General features: G+C 45.7%; 1 protein-coding gene across 5 annotated transcripts in view; it reads left to right on the top strand.

Annotated features, from left to right (window-relative positions):
* Positions 1–23,837, top strand: part of ZMAT4 (zinc finger matrin-type 4) — a 72,952-nt gene extending 49,115 nt beyond the window's left edge. For all 5 annotated transcript variants that reach the window (XM_062596804.1, XM_062596803.1, XM_062596806.1 and 2 more), the window contains 3 exons: positions 5,860–6,087; positions 14,109–14,205; positions 23,392–23,837. In XM_062596804.1, the coding sequence (XP_062452788.1) occupies positions 5,860–6,087; positions 14,109–14,205; positions 23,392–23,407 (341 nt within the window). In that variant the 3' untranslated portion in view covers positions 23,408–23,837. The remainder of the gene's footprint in view (positions 1–5,859; positions 6,088–14,108; positions 14,206–23,391) is intronic.

The following is a 23,837-nucleotide window of genomic DNA, read 5'->3' as shown; positions in this document are numbered from 1 at the left end:
GATTACGTTAATAAGCACCTTCTTGCTCTCCAGAAGTTCTCAGAACTTCAGAGAGAACTTTTTGCCCTTTGGACACAGGATTCTTCTGGGCTTTTTATAGAGTTTCTCAGCATTTTCCCCCTGGAATTGTGCCTGTTCCTTCATGACTGGCAAGGCAGGGGAGCTCCTGCAGAAGTGGCTTCATTGTTTCTGTTATGCATCTCATAACTGAGATTATCTATGAAGAACAAAAATTCATAGAATCCATAGAATGCCCCTCTAGAGACTCTTCTGCACCGTCATTAAAGCCTTGGTTGCTAGAATGGCTGTGAACTTCTCAGCTTTGACATCCTGGTCATGGAGGTTGCAAGTGCAAGTTGTGGAACTGGTCTCTGCCCTGATTGCCTGTAACTGAATGGCACGGTTGGGTGCTCTCAGCCCACGAACCTCCTGTTACCCTGCTGGGGCTGTGAGGCAGGGAGGTGCGCTCTTCATAGCACCTTTTGGGGGGATGAGTCATAGTTTGCTTTTTCTTTATATAGTTCATTTAAGAAAATCAACATTTAATATATGAAGTTTTTCATCTGCTCAAAGTACATTGCCAGCTTGGAGCAGATGTGTCTCCAATGGTCAGTTTGTGGCTGCTGAGGAGTGCAACCCCTGCTCACGTCCTGAGAACCTGGAAGTTATGCCCCTCGGCCTGACGAGTCCTCTGCCATCCCAGCTTGCAGGAGCAGGGGACTGTGCTGTGGGTGCTCCTGCGAGGCTGCACCGTCGCTCCAGCCCCAGGAAAGCCGCAGGCTGCGCTGTGCTGCTTGATGTTTACAGTCCTGGGGTGAGAGTCCCTCATCAGAGGAGACCATCTCATTTGTGTGATTGCCCTGCAGGTGCTGTATTGCTCTCTGTAGATACAAACTTTGTTGTGTGATTGAGTGTGCAATTCTCACCTGATTCTAGACAAGAGAAACGCTTGCATTATTCAGTCGCACAAAAATCTGGTATCTGATCCGTGTTTCAAAAGACTGAGGAATCGATGCTGGTAATTCAACAGGCGTGAGGTCGTGTGTGCCATGTAATCAGTTAATATCTGTTTCATGGTAGGGATGGGATCAGTCTATTAGTCTGATCTTAACATTGTAATCCTTCATATGATTAAATGGGTTGTATATTTTATTTGGTGTCTCCTCAAGCTCTTAAGAGTAAAAGCAATTTTTACCTTGTATGTGGGATCAAAACCAATGAGAAAGTAAAATTTCCACAAACATTTGAACTCTCATAATCTTTTAATTCAAAAATGTTTAAAATGTTTTGAAACATCTCCAAATGCTTATATTTTGACTGAGATTAAACATGTAGGATTAGTCTAAAAATGTTTTAGAGGCAATAGAAATTAAAAATAAGTATTAATCTTCAGACTGCAATGTCTGGTTTGCAGTCTGGCACATATATTTATTCTCCTATCCTGCTATCCTAGATTGTTGTGAAATTCTGTATTGAGCTTTTGCTTAAATAGTGGGTCTATTTGTGAAGGGAGGAAAGAATTTGTGAAATTCTTTGTACAACCATCTTTTCAGAAGTTATTTCATTCGTCACAGACTTGCCATTATATGTGTGGATGGTAGCATCTCTTTAAATTATACAGTAACAAAATGAATTTAGGGGACAAAATGAAGACTAATGAATGCAGTTGAAACTGCAGGGGAAATTCAGAGAGAATTCTTGAGCTGTTTGAAGAGCAGCAGGCATTGAAATGCATGTAATGCCATCACAGAAAGTGAAAAATTTGAAAAATGTCTGCAGCTGGAATTCTGTTCCAGTCACTGTCCCCGGAGGTGGGCGGCAGCACAGGCTCCGAAGTCCTCTGTGCTCTCGGGATTACCCGTCTGGGACCTGGGGCATCTGCAGTTGGCCAGAGATGTTCCAAGGCTTCACCTTTGCAGAGCAGCTCCTCCCGAAGGGCAGGGCCCTGTGGCATCATCCTGCACACGTGTCCATCCCAGGTGAAACATTTCCCTCCACTTTGTTCAGGAACTTCTCCATCATCAGCACGGAAGTTGCATAAATCCCAAACTGTGAGTAGCACGTGCTATGCCTGGGTCAAGCAGTGCAAAACATTAATCCATATCATCTCTGGTGCAGCAGCATTTCTGTGCTCAGAGAACATTCCCATGTTCCTATCAGATGATCCAGGTGCACTTTTGGATCACCTTAAACTGGAGTGTTCATTACCCTGGCTTCGGGAAGATTGAGGGTCTGATTTGTGGGTGCCTTCTGCACATGCTGACAACTGCATCCTGCCTGTGGACAAATTGCTATTTAATATTCTGTGTTTGCTATCTCATCAATCCCATAGAAAATTAAGCCTATTCTCAAATTTTTAAGGAGTTAAAACTTTCAATTTTACTATCTTAATGAAATACTGATCTTTAATTTCTCTGGTGCTTTTAGAAGAGGGAGAAGGAGTGACTTGACAATAAGGTTTTCACGACAGAGAAGTGATATCTCGTCACTACAGTAAAATATTTGTGATGCTTTTATCTTGCTTCTGCTGTGCAAGGTTGACTCGTACCTTCAAGCAGCTTTGTCACCACTATTTCTGATGAATTTCTCCAGTTGTTTCCAACGTCTTCTGTCAGCTTGCATCCAGTCATTGGCGTGAGCTATAAAACAAAGCATTGCGGGGAAATAATAGCTGCTGCCTTCGTTTATCAAAATGCAGGTACCTGCAGACCTGGTTTCAGGAAGGTGGAGGTTGGCGCTTCGGCACCAGGGTGTTGCACAGTCAGTTATGAATCATCCTCTCGGGAAGTGCCGTGGCTGCAGGGCTAATGGGTGATGTGGTGGATAGGCCGGAGCAGGAGGTGCCGGCGTCAGAGTCCCCTGTGTCCTGGGCATGGAGGAGGCAGCATGTGTTTGCCAGCAAGAAGCCAACTTGGCTCTTCTACCCCCTTCTCTGATCCCTTCAGTGAGAACTTCAGTGTGAGACATGCTGAAAGCGATGGAGTAAACCTCTTCTGGTTTTTGGTTGCACTGATCAGTCCAGCCAACAGGTAGGATCTGTCTTATCCCCCAGTTTGAAGAAAACTGTGTTTCTTCCATGCCTCTTTGTCATGGTTGAGTTACTTTCTCACTCTCATGCTGAGTTTCTGGAGGATGGCAATTATGAAAAGTTGGGTGCTGTTTAAATATGGCTATGAATAAAAAGCTTTGCATGCAAGAAAGAAGTCAAACATTAGTTCTTTGCCAGCATGCTAAAGTGTTTCTAACTTTACATTTTGCTTCTTGCAGTAAAGTAAGACTTTCTCACTTCCCTCCCACAGCAAAAGGGAACGTAAGGCAGACTGTCATGAGCTACTTAGCATTTTGAAATAGTTGAAATAGTCAAACTTGCAGCTTTTACGTTTGTGTTTTAGGACAGGGAAACACATTTTTAACATTTGATGTTTTGTGAGTGTTTATTATTAATTTTCTTGTTGCTGCTAAAGGAATGATGATTTTTCCTGTACTGTAGTAGTTATGTAGTGCATATCAAAAAGATAAATCCACACTTGTAGGGAAGTCAGCTTTCATCTACTTCTCTTCAGGAGGATTTAGAAGGTGCTGGATGTTTTCATTAATTGTCAGATCGGGTTCAGCATGCGTTGGGGCTGGTTGTGGTTGCAAAACGAATCTGAGGCAGGTGGCTGTAGGAGGAGATACATGGTGTCAGAGCGATGGCTGCGAGGATGCCGCTGCTGGGCGGGCTGTGCCCTGGGAGTGCCGCTGGTGGACATCCCTGAGCGTGGAGGAGATCCTCTGCGGAGGCTTCTGGGACGGTACCTGCTGGTGGTCCCAGAAACAGGCCAGGAAAGCTAAACTTGCTTTTCCTGCCCACAAAGTCTGCACAGTCTTAGTTCGGACTGGCGATATTAATGTTTCCTGATGCCCTGCTTTGTCCCACTGCTCGGCCCCTTGGGTGCCTGTGTGGTTATCCCTGTCGGAGGCACCTCCAGAAGGGCTGGGTGCATCTGTGCTGCTGCCATGTGAGGCCGAACACAGCGCATTGTCCTTGGGCATTATCCAATATGCTATTTTTAGGAGCAAGCTGTGGTCCGGTCTTTCCTGAGCCCCGACTGTTGCACGCCGACTCGTCCGGGGGACGTTTTCTCAGGATCCAAGGTGCTGCTCCTGCTGCCAGCGTGATGGGAGCTCCTTCCTGCCCACTGCGTGGGCATGCTCGCCCAGACCCGACACCACGTCCCCTTGCACAAAGCGAGCAACCTTCAACTGGTGAAGGGAAGGAAAAAGTCTTATCTGTTGGCATTATACTTCATCTCCAGCCAGGCTAGATATGTGGAGGCGAGGCAGGGACTCCTCCTGGGGAGGAATTAACCCCAAGGCGAACAAATGGATGGTTCATTAGGCAACAGAATAAGGAGAATAAGTATCTTCAGCAAAAATCAGTTCTGTAATCACTTTATTAACTAACATCCAGAAGAGCTCATTTTGTTAATGCTGCTGAGTGCAGGTCATGTCCACAGAAATGGGGAAACTGCTCAGAAAAGTCTTTTCTGGGCATTTGTCCACAGAAGGCTCAAGAAGGAAAGCGACGGTGTTTCAGAACTGGCAATAATTCAGACAATGAAAATCTGATACCTTGGCCGTTGTCATCAAAAACAATAGAAGCTTATAAAAGCCTGAAAATGGATAAGGTTGTAAGTAACATTATACGTAAGATACAATTTCCTCGAGGAAAGTTAATGGACGTCCGTTCCCGTGCAGGTCAACAGCAGATTTGCAACGATATTAGTTCCCTTGGGCCGCAGAGGCGGTTGTGGTGGGTCTGAGTCAGGACTGCGCACCCAAAGGGATCCCGAGCCTGCTCGCTGCTGCTGCCGGCGGAGCGGATGGCGAGCTCGTCCCGTCGCTCGGGAGGGCCGAGGCGCTGGAAGAGCCGGGAGCCTCTTGATCAAACGAGGAGCGTTCAGGCTCCTTTTCAGAACCGTGAAATTGGCCTATTCTTGTATCATGAGGCGAGCGCAGTTTGTTAATTATTCAGGTAGCAGACATTTCATCTAAAAAAGGAAAGCCACATAAAAAGGAATATTTGAATGAGGTGTGGTAATTAAGTGCTAGTCAGTGTATTTTCTATATACCAATGTTATCTAAACTTTGTTTTATTTTAAACTATTTTTCTGTGGCTTTGTCATTTATATTGCACAAAATAGAAAAACTGTGGCAAATAAGATGCTGCTGCATTGTGTAAGGACTAATCACCCATTTTCTTCTGAAATTATTTAGATCAGGCTTGTGTTCTCAGAGAACCACGTAACAAATCTGGTGGGAAATGGAGCTAAAAGAAGGTCGTGTGTTGCTAGCACCTGTCATTTCATAATGTGAAGACATTTAAATGAAGAGACTGGCTACTGAATATCTTTGGCATCTGTGACAATTTAAAATTATTGCAGCTTTCTCTATTCTTTCCGAGATCAAATAAATGGAAAAAGAAGAGTCCTCAGATGATTATAAATCAGTCTCCCTATCTCAAGAAGTAGATGGCTTTGCATTTTTTGTTTATTCTTCACTGGCAATTTTTTATGGAAGTAACAACTTAAGCAACAGAGCCTTTGCAGGTTTAGTCATAATAATGATAAGCCAGGTAACTGCAGAGAAATGCAAATAGCTGAGGAACAGCTTTGCGCTATCTTTTCATACTGCTTTTTATTGGAAATGGTAGACCCAGTGGGGCACTGTAACTGCACTGCAAACTGGACATTTTATATTGCACTGTAGCTGCTGCTAATTACTGCTTGTGTCGAACATGGTCTCTGCCTCAGGGGCTGGTGCTATTTGGATGGTGGTGTCAGCCTGGAAAAAATTTCTGCCTGCTTCCTTTTGCAGAAACCGCTCTGAGCTCGCTCAAGCAGCCCCCCGCAGCCGGCTCCCCGGTGATGTCCTCGCCCCATCCCAGGAGGGACTCGGACCGGTACTGCCAGCTCTGCGCTGCCTGGTTCAATAACCCCATGATGGCTCAGCAGCACTATGACGGCAAAAAGCACAAGAAGAACGCGGCCCGGGCGGAGCTGCTGGAGCAGCTGGGCAAGACCCTGGACCTGGGCGAGCTGCGAGGTGAGAGCCGGCCGCCGGCCTCCAGCGGTACCCGGGGCCATGGCACCGTCCCTCTTGCCCCTCGCTGTCGTCGTCCCTCTGCCCGGCTGCTGGATGGAAGCACGCGGGGCGGTTATTGCTTTGGGACACTCATGCTGCCATAAGAAAACAGCTCTCCCTCCACGATGGCACTTTGCTGTTCTGGCAGCATCAGTTAGAAGCTGTTTTCTAGGTATTTCTTTTGCCTCTTTCTAAACTCGTCCCTTCCATTAGCACGTACTTTTGTCCTCGAGCAAACACGGGACTATCCCTGCAAGAGGAAAACGTGCTGGAGCGGTTAGCCCAGCAGGGAAGTCGGGCTGGGGGTGGCTGGTTGCTGCAGGCAGAGCTCTTGCTGCGTCTGCGCCGGTGCGGAGGGGCACCCACGTCCTTCATGGTTTAATCGGTGCTTGTAAAACGCTGCCACGGCCCCAGGTCAGCAGCACAAAAGCTGAGGATGGGCTGTGGGTGTGCTAAACAGCGGTTCCCCCCACTCTTCCCAGAGTGGATCCCTGCTGTGCTGAGGGGTGCAGAGCAGGGGCCCAGGTGTCCGGGCTCCCCACACCCGGGAGCACCCAAGGAGCTGTATTTCCATTAGCAAAAGGGGGCCCTGGAAGTGTCCCGCCTTGGAGACTGGGATGCCGCTTGTGTAGAAGCGAGACCCTAATTTGGGCCTCTGAGCTTTTCCCGGGACCTCGCTCATGGCGCGTGCTTTAGAGACGTGCTCAGCTCTGCCTGTTCCTGCAGGTTAGGAAATCTCTGATCCCTCTTTCACTGTCCTGCATGTAAGAACCACTTTGTGCTGAGAGAAGACTGGCTCCGATCCATTGCTGGCATAAAATTCCCTGTGTTTATAGAGATGTACTCATTATACCACCTGAGGATGTGGCTTAGTACTAAATTCTAAAAAGCCCTCCTTTTTAACATTGAGCTGCAATTACAGGAGAAGAGAAAGTGCTCTCCTTTTGAGAGAGTTTTCTCTGTGGTCCCCGATAATAAACCTGTATGCACACAGTGTATTTAACTGAAATGGGCTGAGGAAAAAGTACAGGTTTGATTGTCAAAGCCATGCGGGAAAGGATGTCTGGTTTGCCAGCGAGACATCCCATTAACATTTTAAGGGTTTTTTCATGCTAAATGCAATAATTTTCCTTAAAATACTAATGACTATGCAGTAGGTTGTGCATTTCTTGATCTCAGATAAACCTTGTAATGGTTATCCAGATCCTTCATGTGCTACCTAGGATGAGTCACAAGGCCATAAATGATTCATGTGGCTGAGTCACTATCTTCTGTTGAAAATATGCAGGGAAAAATAACCTGGGACAACAACATGGAAGTGCTTGGCACTCTGAACTATGCCAAGCTACGAGTGGCTGAGGATGCCATTGACTGTCAATAAATCAGTTATGGAGTGTTTTATTCATTTAGTCTGTGCCTAGGAGAGTTGCAATTGGAGGACTTTATGTACTTATCAATCCATATTTGTTTTTAAATTTACTGTGGTCTTCAGCTGCCATCCACAGTTCGGATTTGCAGGTAGATCTTGCGTGGTTCTGCTGTGCGTTAAAGAGTGGTGGTCCCTGGAGGCAGGGGCCCGCAGGACTGTGCCATGCCTCGGGCACAGGCACAGCGAGCTCTAGCCCTCCAGCTGGGCACCTCCAAGCTGAGCTCCTGGAGGGGCAGCGTGCCTCGACGCCCGTCCGCGGCGCCGGAGGGGGGGGGGGCGGCTGGGTTTGGCGATCCAAGGAGCCGTCCTTGAGCAGGGCAGCCCGCTGGTGGGGCTCTGCCGCATGTGCCTCCACCGTCAGGGCAGGTTTTAGGCTAGAAAACTGACTTTTCACAGGCCTTATTAAACAGCAACTGTGCTATACCTTCCTGCATGCCTGTAGCAGTGAGGCCAAAGCAGGTGTCTAGGGGTGTTGAAAGCAGATCTCTAACAACTGACGTGGAATGAGATCTCCCTTATGTCTAAGGAAGTAGCTTTACCTTGGTGGATGGAAGGGTATATATTACTTCAAGAAAAATAGTAACAGTGGTGGAAGAGGGATAGCCAGTGTTAGTCTGTCACGTTTTGGTCAGTGAAATCTTGTGTTTGACCATTGCTTTCGATGCCCCGCAGTTGTGGTGCTTGTGAGGATCCGGTTGGGATTGCAGCCGTGTGATCTCCGTGTTCTGCGCTTGTTTTGCTTCCTCGGTTTTCACAGGAATGCAAACTCATTCCCTTTCACGCTATTCCAGGTGGCTTATCCCATCACGAGTTAAATATTAATTCTGTTTTGACTGCTGCAGGAGCCTAAAATTTGATGCATTGTGTAAGCCTGGAATGAGCAGTGTCAGGTGAAGTACAACATTTCAGCAGCCTTTGATGTTCTGATAATGGCTATAATAAAATATTTATTGATAAATATGAATGTGTATTTGCAGAAATAAGAATAGGGTGTATTTTTGGACAACTGATATTGGTAGGAAACAAAAAGCATTGATTCTTCTTACCAAGTGCTCATCCTGCAACTTTGAAGTCTTATTTTCTTTTCAGAAATGAGAAAAGAAAAAAAGAGAGAAACGAAACAAAGCAGCAGCCCTTGACTGGTCTGTATTAAGCTAAAACTGAGACAGCAGTGAGCGCGTGGTCGCACAGTCCAAAGGCTTGGGCTGAGCAGCGGGTTCTTCGGGTGCTGCTGTCTCTAGACACCAGGTCTCCCGCTGCTCTTCTCCCACATCTATGCCATTACATCTAGTGGTTTTTGCCTGTCTTGCAGCTATTACATAGGTTAAGTCAGGAAAAGAAACAGGCCTCAGCAAGACTCCTAGGGAACACAACTGGAAAAAGGAAGAAATTAAAAGTGTTTTTGTCCTGCAGTGCTGCCTCTTCTGGCTGCCACTGCACCCCAGGCAGCCCCTGAGCGGAGTCCTGAAAAGAGAAAAATTGGTGAATGCTGTAGCAAGTCATTAAGTTTGGCGGTGGAGATGCCGCCAGCAAACCGGAGCGGAACCACGGAAGCCTCCGGCTCTCGCCTTTCCGCTGGCTCTCGGGCGCCCGCCGTCAGTCCCGGGTTTCACGGAGCGATGGGGGCAGACTTAGGGACAGCTCGCGCGCCTGATGCGGGTCGGCTTGGTTCCTACGGTCCGCAGGCACGTGAGCTTTCTCCCCAGAGCGTTTTGGTTCCTGGGGAGCAAGGCAGGCACAGGGGAACAAGGTCCGAGGGGATTACGCTGTGAATCCCCAGGGAAAAAGAAAACCAGCCTCAGCAGTAAACCCATAGCAGACCGGCTGCACAGGGGTGTTGTCACCTGAAGCCTTGGTGTTCTCCATGGCAAGGTAAATTGTCATCGCTGCAGACACTGTCTTGAAAAGCCTGGCAAGAGCGGGGTTTAATGCCTTCTCTGCTCGCAATTTCCCTGTATGGCATATAAATATTTTTTCATTCTGTGCTGCCACTTTTGCTTAGTAAAAAACAGTTTAACAAGTATTCCCCTGGAATGTTTTGTAACGCATTTTATGCAGAATGACATTAATGACTTTATTCTTTAATATTTTATTTAATGAATATAGGAGTGCATTCAGTTTTACATGAATGCGCGTCATCATTCGGGGGGAGCACTCACGTGTCGTGAGGATGCGTCAGCGTAGGCAGAACACGCAGTTTCCCAACATAAACTCTGTGGGTTGAGCCCACCTTGGCACTGCCGACCGCTTCCACGCGAATGCTCGATCTCGACTCGGGTTGCTGGGGCTTTGGCTGGGAGCGTTTGATGAAAGCAGGGTTTTGATGGAGGCGGGAGTCTTTGCACGCTTGGGCCAGATCAAGCGCTGTTAGCTCCGGCAGTTTCCGTGGCTCCCGCGGAGGGGAGGGCGAGCCGGGGGCACGGCCGCCGAGAGCCGCCGCGCTCGGGACCCCGGCGCGCGATGTCCCAGCCGCCCGCTTTCTGCCCTGGCGGAGACGGAGCCGCTCGCGCTTCCCTGAGTCCGGACGTGCCTGCGCGCGTTCCCGGGTAGCTGCGGGGATGGGTCGGCCCGGCCGAGCGGAGGGCTGGAGCCTCCTTATTCACCCTTCTGAGCCGCTTTGACGCGCTGCCGGAAAAAAACCCGTGTCCCCGGTTAGGCACTATAATCGCTGGCAGTGTTTCCACCTACACAAGTAATTAAGATTCAATAAGGCTGTGCTTAATGTATGCTGTTAAATTAGCTGCTGAGCATTAGATCCTTATTACCTTAATTTAAAGCATTGCCAGCTTCCTACCGCCACGGTCCTGCTCCCTGCCGGAGCCCGGGCTCGCTCCGCGCGCCCCGCACGACAGCTCCTTCCTTGGCTGGGCTGCACCTCCTCCGCAGCAGCGCTCCCGCGCCGGCGGCTGTCCCGGCCAGCCGACACAGCGGGCGGAGATTTAGCAACCTGCAGAAGCAAGCGGAAAATCACGATGGGAATTAAATGAACTCAAAATCCCTGCATTTTTCAAAATAAGTGATTTTATGAGAGTCTCGATATAGCTGGGAAGTGATAATTGTAGAGCCTATTCAGTTAATTACAGTAAGCATAAACTGGTCAAGTCTGAGAAAGCCATACATTACACATTCCAAATGAATTATTTAAACAATTTCTGTGAAGAAATAATCCTGCAGAAAGTCAAAGAGACTATTACGTGGCACATTAAAACTGTTCTTAAAAGGCGCAACAATCCACGATAAGAATTCCACAGCACTGGTAATTTTAAATTGAGCCCTTCGATTAAGCTTGAAATGCTCTGTTCAGATCCTCATGGAAGGGAATCAGTGCAAAACAGAAACCCGACCACGGAGGCTCTCTAAAATTTGCATTTTTTTTTGTTTTGAGAGTAGGACAAAAATTACCGTAGCGGCAATGATTTACTGTGGTGCCAGTGTGTTCGGTGTTGGAGACGATAATACAGCCTGTGATGCCGAGGGAATTATTAGGAGGTTAAAACACAAAAGAGAGGAAGAGAGAAGAAACCTCTGCGTTACATGCAGAGTATTAAGGGAGACAACAGGATCAGGGAATTGGAAACACTTAGACCTGCATTTATATGCTTAATCTATGTCAAGTTTTGCCCAGCATAATAGGAGTGAGGACCCTGAGACTGCCATTGCTATTTCAAGGATGTCCAAAAGGGAAACAGGTGTTTAATGTACGTTCAGCCCCACTCTGTTTTCGGTAAAAGCACGTTATCTGAGGCACAGCCATGTCTGTTGCTTTGAAAGCTCTGCTCTCATTTCCCAAGGTGAAAGTGTAATGGATCTAAATTGTGCGTACGCTGCAGCAAAGAAAGAGCCTCCGTGCTTTCCGGGGACGCTCGGCGCTGTGCTGACCCGCGGCGTCTGCTTGCCGCGTTTGCCCATCTGTGCAAACCAGGAGCCGCTCCTGCCCCTCGTCCTGCAAAGCGCCGGGGCGCGGGTGGGAGCGGGACCCTTCCCCGCCAGGCTCGGTCTCGGTGAAGGGCCCGGGACACAGACCGCTGCTGGCCCCGCGCCGGGGGCGATGCCACCTGGGCCTCCGGGCACACGAGCACCTCGCTCAGGGCAGGAATGGGTGGGATTTTTATTCCTTTATAGCGTATGGAAGTGAGCTAGTAGGTAAGCTGAAGGGGCTATTGTTATTGTTGACTTACTTCCTAAAAGAGACTTCTGAATTCTCCCCCAATAAAGCAAGTTTTGAACCAGCTAATGGCCTATCTCTTGGGCCAGGTCACTTATGGAAGGAGAAGGAAAGGAAAAAAAAAAAAAAAGAAAGAAACAAATTGAATCTGCTATGCCTAAAAGCTTTTGCAGCTCTGAGCGGACATCTCTAGCAGAATTACTTTCCTCTGTGACTGCAAAAGTCATGAAGAAATGCTTTAGGTGAAAACCTGTCTAGAAAAGCAAAGTCAGAACATTATTAAGTAAATAATTACTTGATCTGTAATGTGCTAAGCAGGCTAATATCCTCTCCTGGGGAGCAACGAGTGCACCAGGACACCAAGAGTAAATACCTCAGATGAGGACTAAAAGTCAGAGTTTTCCAGGAAATCTAAACTGACAGAAATCAGAAATAATATTGGCCATTTTGGCCAGCAGCTGGAGAGCAAACTGTCTTGGGAAAAAGCCTTTTCCCTTCTACCTCTGATTCTGATTGTTGCCTGTCTCCTAGGTTCCTATTTTTAGATTTTCAGCTTTTTGGAAAAGGCAAAGTCTTTATTTCCTTGTACTGCAAAGAACTGAGAATACTCTCAGCCTTAAGTCATTAAATAATAATTCTGGGACACAAACTATCAGATGAAGAAAAAAATGGTTTCATATTTATACAAAACTTTGAGAATAGTTTTTTTGATATCTCTCTGGGCATCTCAGAGGAGTTTTTCTCCAGCTGCACTGTGCAGAGACTGAATTGCTCTGTTTCCTTAACTCTGAACTTCTCTGTTCCCTGAGATCCACTTAGGACAATTCACTTTATTCAAAGTTCTGAAATTCCATGGAGCAGAAAGGACGTTATCAGAAGAAAACCCATAATAATTGTCCCATTCTGAATACCAGGCTCCAATACAAAACTGAATTTTCAGAGGCAACCAGAAGCTATTTCTGTTTCTAAATGAGCAATCTTTTTGTGCGTAACTTGGTCAGAAATGTCTCCAAAGAGTGTGACTCGTGTCTCGTTGCCATGCTCTCATTTGCACTGTGACTGCCATCATGATCCCACAGAGTCTCTGTTCTTCTTGCATGCAAGCTCTCTAAGTGAGCAAAGATGTCTCGCTCTCGTCTGTAGCGGATGTCTCGGAGACTTTACATCCAAGCTGTAATTTGATCTTGGCTGAACAGATGAAGGACAGGCCAGTTCTGTTCGATTTAGTTCTCCAGCTCAGAGGTTTTCCAGTGAACGTGTAGGGAGACTGTTTTTGTGACTTTGCTCAGAAATCGTTTTGCAGTTTGTTTGAGATGTGCATAAATCTGCTTAATTGCTTTGTTTTTGCCCCACAATTTGTGCCCAGAGGCAGCTCTGTGAATTAGGAGAGAAATGCTGCTTAATCCAAGTACTTTTCTTGTACATAAGAAAATATGTTATGTGCAGAAAATCACGCGAGCACCTCTTGCAGGGGAGGTGAGCCTTCATGGGTCTGACGGCCCCTCCTGGGGATGCAGCTTTGCCTTTCGGTGGCCACGAGAGCAGGCCGGGCCGCAGTCACTGCTTTTGTCATGCTGGGAGTTTTCATGAGGTTTGATTCAGTGCTTCTGACAGCGATCGTCTCCTTTTTGGTGCTGGTGGATGAAGTCTGCATGCATATGACCTGTGTACTTCATAGCAACTGGTAAAGTCACCTGCACTGTCTGCCCCTGCATTTATTTATTGCTCAGCCAGCTGGACTGCTGCGCTTACAGATCATGTTCTCTGCCACTTGCATCACAACAGCATAAAATGTAGTATATTTACTTGGAAAATAATCTGTAGCTGTGGCAATCAAATAAACAATGGAAAGTAGCAGAGGCGGCAGAGAGATTTGCCGGAAGGAAAAAAAAAAAAAAAAAAAAAGCCAACCCCTCAGTTCCTGATAACATTTTCACTGCAAGCCCACGGATATGTTATTTCTAGTTCAGTGGGACTCGGTGGGCCAGCAGCCAGAGCAACACCTTTATAAATAGCTGTTTGCTATTGTACCTGTGAAGGGCTGAAATTAGTAAAGCAGGCGCTGCTTTGCGGCCAGGAGCCATAGACAGGTATCGTGGCCAACAGTAATCCGCCAGGCAAATTAGCTCCTGGCTTCCAGCTTGTGGCACGCCAGCTGCTAACCTGCGCTGGGCTTCCAGCTTTCACCTTCAGACTCAGGCTGCCAAATAGCTGGGTTTTGGAGGAGGATAGCAGCTAATGTGTTCAGCAAATCTAACCACTCATTCTGGGAGCTAAGTGAGAGTTGATCCCTTTAGAAGAAATGTTCCTAAGTGTTTTGGCTTCTAAATACAGTAACAAGGAATTGCTCTGATTTGTGTAATTAACAGCTCTGGGTTTTCTTTGCAGGCCTGAAGCGCAGTTACACTTGTAACATCTGCAACGTCACTCTGAACTCGATAGAGCAGTATCACGCTCATCTGAAGGGCTCCAAACATCAGACAAAGTGAGTACCTCTGCATTTTTCCTGATAGTCCTTGGTCTGTCTGTGTCTGTCTGAGTGAATATATATAATAACAACACTTTACACACCAATAAGCCTGTCATCCGAGGAGCTCCGAGTGTTTTATAAACATAGATATTGAAGGTACCTGCAGGGACAGAAATGCAGGGCTGAATCCAGATTGGTTTCTCTATGTCCCCAGAAGTGGAAAGTGCTGTTTGCTCGTTATTGCCTGTCAGTCATGGCATGCCCAAGTAGAAACCTGTTGTCAGCTCATCGTTGTGCCTTTCGGGAAGCCTACTGCATTTTGCTGTTGGTCATGCATGCTCCTGTCTCGGGTTTCTGCTCGCAGAAGCCAGGTTGTCCTGCAGGCTCCCCGAGGGCTGAGGAGTCATGAACATGCAGATGTCCCAGGACAGGAGGTTCTTGTTTGGCTAGTTAAAATGAATAGATGTCCTGCTTTCCTGAACATCTTTCTTCTCTCCTGGAGACCTCTCCTCTAAGCACGCCTCCTCAGGATATCCTCCTACCAGGATTTATATTTCTAAATGTTGTCTGGCTCTCTGCCCTTTCCTTATCTTCTCTTTCTTAGATTATAGGCTTTTGGGCAGGAGAGTTTCTTCCTTCTGCTCTCTGCAGTGCTGTATGCGTTTACAGCACAGCACCTCGTGACTTTGCACATCTCATGATCCAGCTGAGGACACTGCCGTTCCTCCCCCTGAAACACCCTTGCCTTGAGGCCTGTTGGAGGGTGATGAGGAACTTGCACATCTGCTCGTGCCCTCCTCACACTGAAAGGTGCATCCTGTTCTGGGACAGATAAAGAACAAACGGGCAATAGTGACCCAGCAAGCTGGCAAGCTAACATCCAGTCTTCATGCCACAAGCGTTCATGCCTAATGATACTGACTTTGGAGTTTCTTTCATGCGTTAAACCTCAGGAGAGACACTTGGAGTATAATGGGATTAGAAGTTTCCAAGTGAAAATGTTTATGCTGTGATTTAAAGCAATTACCTGTTAGTCAACTTGCTGAGACTTGAAGGGAATCTGCTCTGTCAATTAGTACAAATTATTAAAAGGAAGTGATAAAGATACATGGTACCAAAGAGTAGATTAATAAACTATTCTCTATTAATACACTTAGATGTGAGCTTTGGGAACTGTTTCAGGCTAAAGCACTGAGGACTGCCCAGATTAGAAGGGTATAAAAGGTGTCATCAGTCACTGGAATACTTCAGGTAGTTTTAGGAGCAGTCTGATAGATGAGGCAGGATGATCAAAACCAGCCATAAGTAGTAACGTCTAATTTTGCTTATGATACCAAAGAACAAGCCCAGTCTTTCCCCAGCTGATGTTAGACCTTCAAAAGTTCCCTGTATATATTAGCTCTAACCTATTTATCCACTGAGTGTTTGAGTGTCTCCCAGATATCATCCCCTCTGGACCTGAGCATGTCATCACAATTTGAATCTCAATTTAGAGAAGAAACTAATCTCTCATCAGGTTTCTTGAGGAGGTGGTGTTCTCCCTCCCCGCTTTTTGCCAAGGATGTGTGAAGACCCGTGGAAGGAAGGGCATTTGTTGAGTGACCGCTAACTGATCTGGCACCATCTGCTCATCCTGGTGGTTTGTAGAGCAGAGGGCTGGGGTCAGGCAATAGGGATACTGTTTGGAGCTGTGCCACAGACCCTCGTATACCTTGAGTAAGTCACCCACCGCCTCTGAGCCTTTGTTCTCCTTTAGTGCATCCAAATGATAGCACACCCCTGCTCCACCGGGTTCTGTATGGCCTGCGGGTACCACACTGACAGGAGCAGTGTCGGTACAGAGCACAAATTCCCGCTGCTGGAAGACAGAGCTGACGGTTCTTCCTGTCGGAGATCTGAACAGGGAGCAGCTGCAATGTTCTGCCCGGACACAGAGCTGTAACTTATCCTTCCTGTGCCAGTCTTTCCGAGTTTGCATTATTATTACTGTTGCTGCTGCTGCTGTTATTGCAAAGGATAGAGCAGTTCATTTCAAATCAGACCAGCCTCATGGATAGGAAAGAGATATGTAGAAAAGATTCACTACTATTTTCAGTATCAGAAGGGGTGTCTGCCTTTGTGGCATGGTTAGACATGTTCCGTCACACTCTCTGTTTTATACCCCTACCTTCTACTTGTGTTTTTCAATCAACTGCAATTAGCGGTGTGTCTTCTCCTGCCCTTAGGCAATTCCTGCACAAAGATAATTCCTTCTGCCTCTGTTGCTTTCCCAATTGCTTTCTTCCAACTTTGACAAAAATTTCGAAGACTGAGGACCTTTCTGTTTCATCATTTTTCTTTAGCTGTTCCCTAACAGGGAGTGTATTCACTGCAGAGCTCTGTTTTTTTTCCCTTGGCTTGAGCTGAATATCTGGGTAAAAAATCAGCAAGCATTAAGATGATAATTCATGTTCCTCTATTGCTCTCCCCAGGAGGGAAGAAACTAAACTCTGCAGCTGAGAGCATTTGACAGGAGGTCAGACTGCAGCCCGGGGAGCTGGAGGACCCCCGCTCGGCGGCTGCAGCAATTGCTGTTATTTGACAGAAGTACCTCTCGTGGTCAGTGGAGCTCGTAAGAGCAGCTCTTCCAGGCTGGAAACACCAGGGATCCAGGCTATTGACTGGAAAATCTCAGAATTCAGACAAACATTGTACTGGAGATAAAAGGGCAGTGAGGAAAGAAACTGCACTCAGTACTGGGAGGACTGGGGCCAATGTTTCCTCCTGTTACTTTAGTGGAGAAACCTGGCGAGGAGCTAGCAGTTTGGTTTATGGAGGCTCTGGCATCTCAACCGGTCTCATTCAGATGTCAGCAAGCCAAATGGCATTATGTTATTTTAGTGTCAAGGCTCAGTGGAATCCACAGATTTTTTCCAGACATTTCTGAGATGTGAAAAACACAAACTATTGAGAGGAAGGCTGATTTCTCTTTCATCTCAGTGAGGCCCAAGTCAGCCAGTTCAAGGAACAACAGAATGGCTCACAGGCCTGCGGGACTTCCACATTTTTTTAAGGAACTTCTTCTTTTGCATATTAATATTCTTATCAGTCTTTCTAAATTTAGTTTCTTATCGTTTATTCATAATGATTTAAATCTGACCCCAAGAGATCTTCATGGGCATTCAGTACAAGAGGAAACAAAGTAATAAATTCTTAAGAAAGTATGTTACAAATGTAATAATGGAATGCCAATTAGAGACATTCGTCTGACCAATTTCTATGCAAAATTGCACTGATTATTCTATTTCCTCTATTCATTGTTCATTCTTGCACAATTTTCTTTGAGGCTAAGCATCTCGGTATATAAGCACAGATCTCTTCAGCTCCCATAGGAAAGTACAGCAGCATGAAGGACAATAGATTGGCAGCCTGGGCTTGTACAAAACAAAAGCTTTTCCCACCCAGTAATTAGTATGTAGCAGATTTTATTCTCCTAGTTTAAAAAAAAAAATTTGTGGCTTCATTGTCTTATGGAATGAGTTGCCCTCATCTCTTGTCCTGAATCAGCACAGACCCAGCTCCAGTTTAGGGGGTCTATAGTAGTCACCTGCACTATTAAATGTGGTTGGACCCAGAGATACAGCTTTGGGATGAGCCTGGAGTGTGTCTTCAAAGCATCTCTTAATTGTCACATACACAGAGATGACCTTGTGCACGGTGTTTGTACAGAGCCGGGCTGCACAGGCGTATGCTTGTGATAATAGTAAGCCATAAAAGAATTCAGAAGGTAAAGCAGTACATACAACTCGTGTTTCTGACTGTAGAAACCATTGCAGACTGAGAGGAAGAAATCGTCATTGCTACTGCTGTAGATGAATACCTTGTGAAAAGGTATTCTGAATGCTTTCTTGGACTGTGTGCCAGTGTCTAGGGATACATGCCTTCAGCTGACCCTTGCTTCCAGTAGGAGGAATACATGGAGAAGCAGAAACATGACAGACTATTTGACAGAGCTGCATCTAGGCTTTTGTAGCATGCTTTCTACAAATGATTTTCTCTTCTACACGTAGAAAGTTCATTTTGAAATCCAGACGTGATGCTTCTGTGTGAGTTTCCACTGCCATTTTGTTCCTAGGCCTGGAAGCATGAGGTTAGCAATGTTTAGTACTCAGAGCAAGGCTCGGTTTCCGCAGGAGCTTGGCTCTCCCAAGTGTGGTGTGAGGCAAATGTGCTCTGCATTAGTGTGCTAAGTGAGCAAACATGCCTCTTGCAGCCCTCCTGTATACCTTCACTGGTGTCTGGTCCATCACTTTGCAGCTCTCCTTTTTGCTGCTTAGTGTCAAGACTGTCCTCTTGCTAATAACTCAGTTTGAGGCTACTGGATTGCAGTTTCCAAGGCAACAAAACATTTTCGGTAGCTGTCATAGTTAATACAATAAAAAAAAGAGATTTTTTTAAAGGAGAGGAATTTCCTTTTGGGACAGGTTAATGGGGAAAGGTGATCACAGGCTGGAAGCTGGTGGCACCCAGAAAATGCCTGGCAGATGTGTCTTCTGAAAAGCTACTTTAGCAGAGAAGAAATTAGATGAGGAATGAGTCAAGTAGTAGATATTTATTATAGTTCTTGAGAGCTCTTCAGAGGGTAACGTACAGCCAAGCCGTGCCAGAGTGTACTTTAAATAACCCACTATCTAGCAGCCCTTGAGCTACTGCCTAGCAGACCACGTTATTTGGATCCTGCTTCACTTCTCAGCGGGGGTGCTGGTGGTGCTGGAGCTCTGTTAGCAAAGCTGGTGTTGACAGCTACAGCTGACCTTTTCTTCCTTCAGTAATATCCGTAGGGGAGAACTTAGCTGTTTATTTACGGGAATTTCAAGGTCTTGTTTGAATGCTTCCTACTGAATTTGTTTGACCAAAAAGTGGGGAAAATGGGAAAAAAATAACTAGAAGTGCTTTGGCTGGTGCTTTGGTGTTGAATAAAAGATGTAGAGGGAGGTAGCTAGTATTGCACTAGTCTTTATCCCCCTGGACAATGAATATGCAAAGCAAGATAATATCTGCTAGCTCCCATTATTTTCTCCAGGGTGCAGATATTTTAAGCTGTATATTTGAAGATGAAGGGAAAAATGCATTTTTTATTATCTTTTAATAAACTCAGGAATTTGGGGTTAGAGTCAGATATGAATAATCCTTCTGACAAGGTATCACAAATCTGACATCCAGCCTGTTTACATCAGGGTCAGGCAGCGTTCTGATGGCTCTCGTGGGAATCACGCATTCACACAGAGCAGCTAGGCAAGAGCTGCTTTTGAAATGTCTTACAAAAGTAGAGCTCCAGTCAGGCCAACAGGCGAGCCTGGCGAATGCCTGCGCACACGCATACACAGAAGCAGATTTGAAATGTGGCTGGACTCTTGTGCATCTGCAGTGGGGAGGAGCACGAAACCTTTAATTAGGGATTTATGAACTGTGTAGAGATGATTGAGTCATTGTTTGACTTGCTTTCCAGAAATAGATATGGGGTTTTTTTTAATTCCCCCCTCCCCCCCCCGCTCTCAAGCAGCAAACCAGCAGAACGAGTCAGGTGCAAGACAGGCGGCGTGAGTGCCCGCTGGAGCTGGACCGTGGTCAGCAGAGGCAGCCCGGTTTCTATGGGGACCAAAGGCAACCGAAAACAAGGCTTGTGAGGAGCAGCAGGAATGAGGTCACGTTATCTCTGAAATAGTGGAAGAAAATCACATGCCAGCCTTGCTCTTTGCTGCTTACAATAGACTGAAAGAAACAAAACTCTTCCTGCTTTTCAGGTTTATGGAAAGATTACTAAATATCATTTTCAGTAAATAACAGAGAATTGAAGTCTTGGGTAGACATGAAAGAAGACAGAGAACATTCAGCTTCTGGGGTCAAAGAAATGCTAGTACAGAATATTAACTTAGGGCTTTCTAAAAAGCGCTTCTCTCTCTTTCGTTAGCATGCGCACACCGTGGGATTGGGGAAAGTGTGCTGTGTTCATCACTGCATCCAGGCAAAAATAGCTGTGTTTGGGGAAGAGGAATCGAAGGGCCCAGTTCCAGATTTGAAGTAGTTCCGCTGGGGGCTGCAGATGAAAGGACGGAAGATCCTGTTGGCGAGAATGTTAGAGCCCAGATCCACACTTGATGCAAGTGCCATCTCCGGGCAGGCTGCAAATATATCAAATGCTGTAATAATGTGCAGAGTACCAAGAGCTTTGAGTTATCCTCTCCCATTCTGGCTGTCAGTGATTGGAGGCTGAGATCCAGCCCTAGTAATTAAGAGTCTTATGATATGAGGATAATGATTCCAACTTCCATAAAGAAGAATTTTATCTTCTAGCCTTTATTTTGTCTCTTTGATCAGCCAGACCTCTCTGCCATATCTGGAGCTTGCAAATGCATTCTAGGCGTTTATAATCACTCAACTACACTTTCATAGATGCTAATACAGGCCCAGGTTTCCATTTCAAATTCATGTTTTCTGATTAATTTTAGGATTTTTGCCGAGACGGGACCTAATCCTGCAGCTATTGCTCTGGTAAAATCAATTCAGAGGGAATCTAAAGGTACCAAGGGAGTGCAGTGTGCAGTCTAAATGAATGCCTGGGTACTGCAAATAATCATTTTTACTTTGGAAGATGTGTTTGGAAGATCCTTCTTCGTGGCCCTTCGTGTAGTCATTGGGTTGCAACCTGTTACATCCCAGATGATTAATGGCCTGCTGAGGAGCAAATGACAGCAGGCTTGGTGCCCGTGAGGTTTTCTTTTTCTCACCCTCCGGATTGAGAGCACAGATGTCTAGTTGGAAGAGGATATTTATTAACATAAGCTGCTTTGCTATTCAGAAATCAGAGCTAATCAAAATATTGTGAATTTTGTGCGTGGAGAAATGTCACTCTTAACCATGATTGCGTTTTTCATATTTTTTCCAATCTATTTAAGAAAGTGTAAACAAATATTTACAGCTTGTTATAGCTGAAACATGGTCTTAGTTGTGGGATTTGTCATATCAAACATGCACTTGGAAGAAGCTGAGAAATGAATGCAGCAATGTCTCGCCATGTCTCTTGCTCCGGGTCGCCTGGGCTGTGCTTCGGAAGGTCCTTGGTGTTAAGCGCCCGGTCACCAAAGCAGAGGCTGGGTGCTCTGCTGGGCCTCCACAGGGGCCCGAAGGCTGGAACATGGCCCAGGGTGCTCCTCGGAGGAGAACGAAACATTAGTGATCTCCCTGCCTTTACGTGCTCTTAATTGCAGCAGAAGCCGAGACCTAAGCAGCCTTGCTTCTCCACCAGAGAAGAAAGCACGCTTTCTCGTGGCTTCCCTCGGACGAGGAAGTGGGTCCAGTGGCAGGCTGCCTCCGGGGATTCTTGGGAGAACACGCTGCCTCCACTGCGCTTGTCTTCCCTTTTGGAAGAGCATCTAGAGATACTGAGTAGGAACCAGTCACGCTAAGTGCTGCACAGACAAGACCAAGCCATTCCTCCTCTGAGGGGTTTGCAGTTCTACTGCATGCCAAAAAAGCAAGAAATAGGATTTTAAAAAGGCCAGGGTGCCTGTCCTGATCTCCTTCACATTGAGTTTTTATGCAAAACAGTTGTTTCTCTGTGCCCTAGACTTAGCCCCCCTCCCGTGCTCCCTGGCAGCTGGGGCTCAGCATCGGGCACTCTCGGCCGAGTTCCCACTGCACAGGTCGGACCTGGGCTCGGGGCCGGTTCCCTTTGCACGGGATTCATCCCATCTGCTCCCAAGCCTGAAGGGCGTCCACTGCCCTGGGTCCTACGTCGCCCACGCAAGCGTCTTGCCAGAGGGGGATTCGCCCAGTTTTCTGCACGTTATTTGCCAGAGAGCTGGTGGATTGCAGGTTGCTGCGGCTAGTCTGTGCAGTCCGGGGGCGTCCTCGGAAATGCTCCTGTTGCTGAACGCAAACACCAGGCTTCAGGTGCCTTCTGGTTCTCTCTATTCCATTTCTGAATATACTTCCTTGCCGTCACTGAATTGGAATTACATTCTGAGATGTATGATTTTTATTATCGTATATTTGTTTTTATTTTGTTTTACGAATAAGTTCCAGTCCTACAAAATCCATACAATAAACCAAGTTTATTTTCTGCAAATGGACACATTCTTTGATAAAAGCTTTCTGTTAAGTTTCTGGAAAGTATTTTAAATACTTCAGTCATAGTTTGTACCTGCCTCAAATTAAAATGATTTTTTTCTTATCTTGGTGACTACAACTTTTGTTTGTAGCAATGACATTTTCTGTTTGCTTTCTGTAAGATACTGACTGCTGCTGAAAGTATGAAGAAGCCTTTAGAGTGGTAATAACTCCAGAAGATGAATAGTTATAAAAGGTAGATGGGATTGAAAGGCATTTTAATTTGTCATTACTTCAGTGGTTCCGGAGAGCAGCTGAATAATTACACTGCCTATAAAGAGTGAGTGTGTAATACTTTCTCTCATTATAGGATTAAATTGTCTCCTTTTCCTTTTAACGTAAGTGAAAATAAAGATATCTCTGATATCTTCTGTTTTGATCATGATTTCAAAGCTGCCAAAAGGCTGGTGCATCTTTGGTCTGTGGTGTCTGGAATATGGATTAATTATTTTAATGTAAAGCATAAATATTAGTCCAGTTTCTCTAAGTATAAATCTGAGATCATCTATGCTTGCTGAATGAAAAAGTCCTCATTTGCCAATAATTGCATTTGGGTCGTTTTTTTTAAAAAAGCAAGTTTTGTAGGGTGTGTTAGTCTCTTATAATCAAATTTAAATTGAATACCTAAAGAAAATACTTTATTCCCCAAAGCATTGCAGCAATTTTCTAGCATAAAATTCAAAACTGTGCTTAAAATTGGGGTTATATTTCAGATATACATTTTATTTGCATGTTTTCTTACAATGAGAGTATTCCCATTGTTCACATAAAAAAGCCTTTTAACTGTTAAAGGAATTGCATGTTCTCCCCAGTGTCACTTTGCCTAGAACCAGCTTCTACCTGCCAGATCTTGTTGCAGCTCTGGCAGCTACAAAAGGGCTGGTGTGGGAAGTCCATACCGTCTGCTGAAAGCGAGATATTCCGGAGGCCACGAGGGTAAGGGGTGGAAACAAAGATGCACCAGAGGGAAACTTCAGGAGGTGCAAAGAAACCAAGCTCAAAACTGGAAATGGCAAGGAAGAAACTTACTGCTGCTTCTTTTCTGTGTTGCAGCCTGAAAAACCAGTAGTAATTCATCAGTCCAAACAAGGAAAACTACCAAGAATTCTGCGGAGAGGAACTGATTGGCAAGAAGGAAGGATACTTTCTTGGACAATGAGCGTTTCCTGTGTGGATTCGTTAGTTAACATGTAACTAACCTTCGCTTTGGACAAATACATGGATTTTTCTTTTTTTAATTTTGTGGTGAGCTAAGATATTTCAATGGATTTTTTTACCCTTTCAAGATAATATTTATTCAGCACAGAGTCTAAAGTATTATAACTATCCTGTAAAAACAGCATTTAACTGTCACGCAACCTCAGAGACAGTGGGAACAGAATATTTTACTTTTTCATATTTATTCTTAGATTTCTTCCAAGAGTATAAAATTATTCTATTACATTATCCATGATAGTGATGTAATCAATCTCCAACCAGAAATAAACGTGATTTCTTCA

The sequence above is a fragment of the Rhea pennata genome, chromosome 28, assembly GCF_028389875.1.
Source record: "Rhea pennata isolate bPtePen1 chromosome 28, bPtePen1.pri, whole genome shotgun sequence".
In the NCBI taxonomy this organism is placed as follows: Eukaryota; Metazoa; Chordata; class Aves; order Rheiformes; family Rheidae; genus Rhea; species Rhea pennata.
The sequence above is the reverse complement of the archived record's forward strand: the minus strand, read 5'-3'. Positions and strand labels throughout refer to the sequence as shown.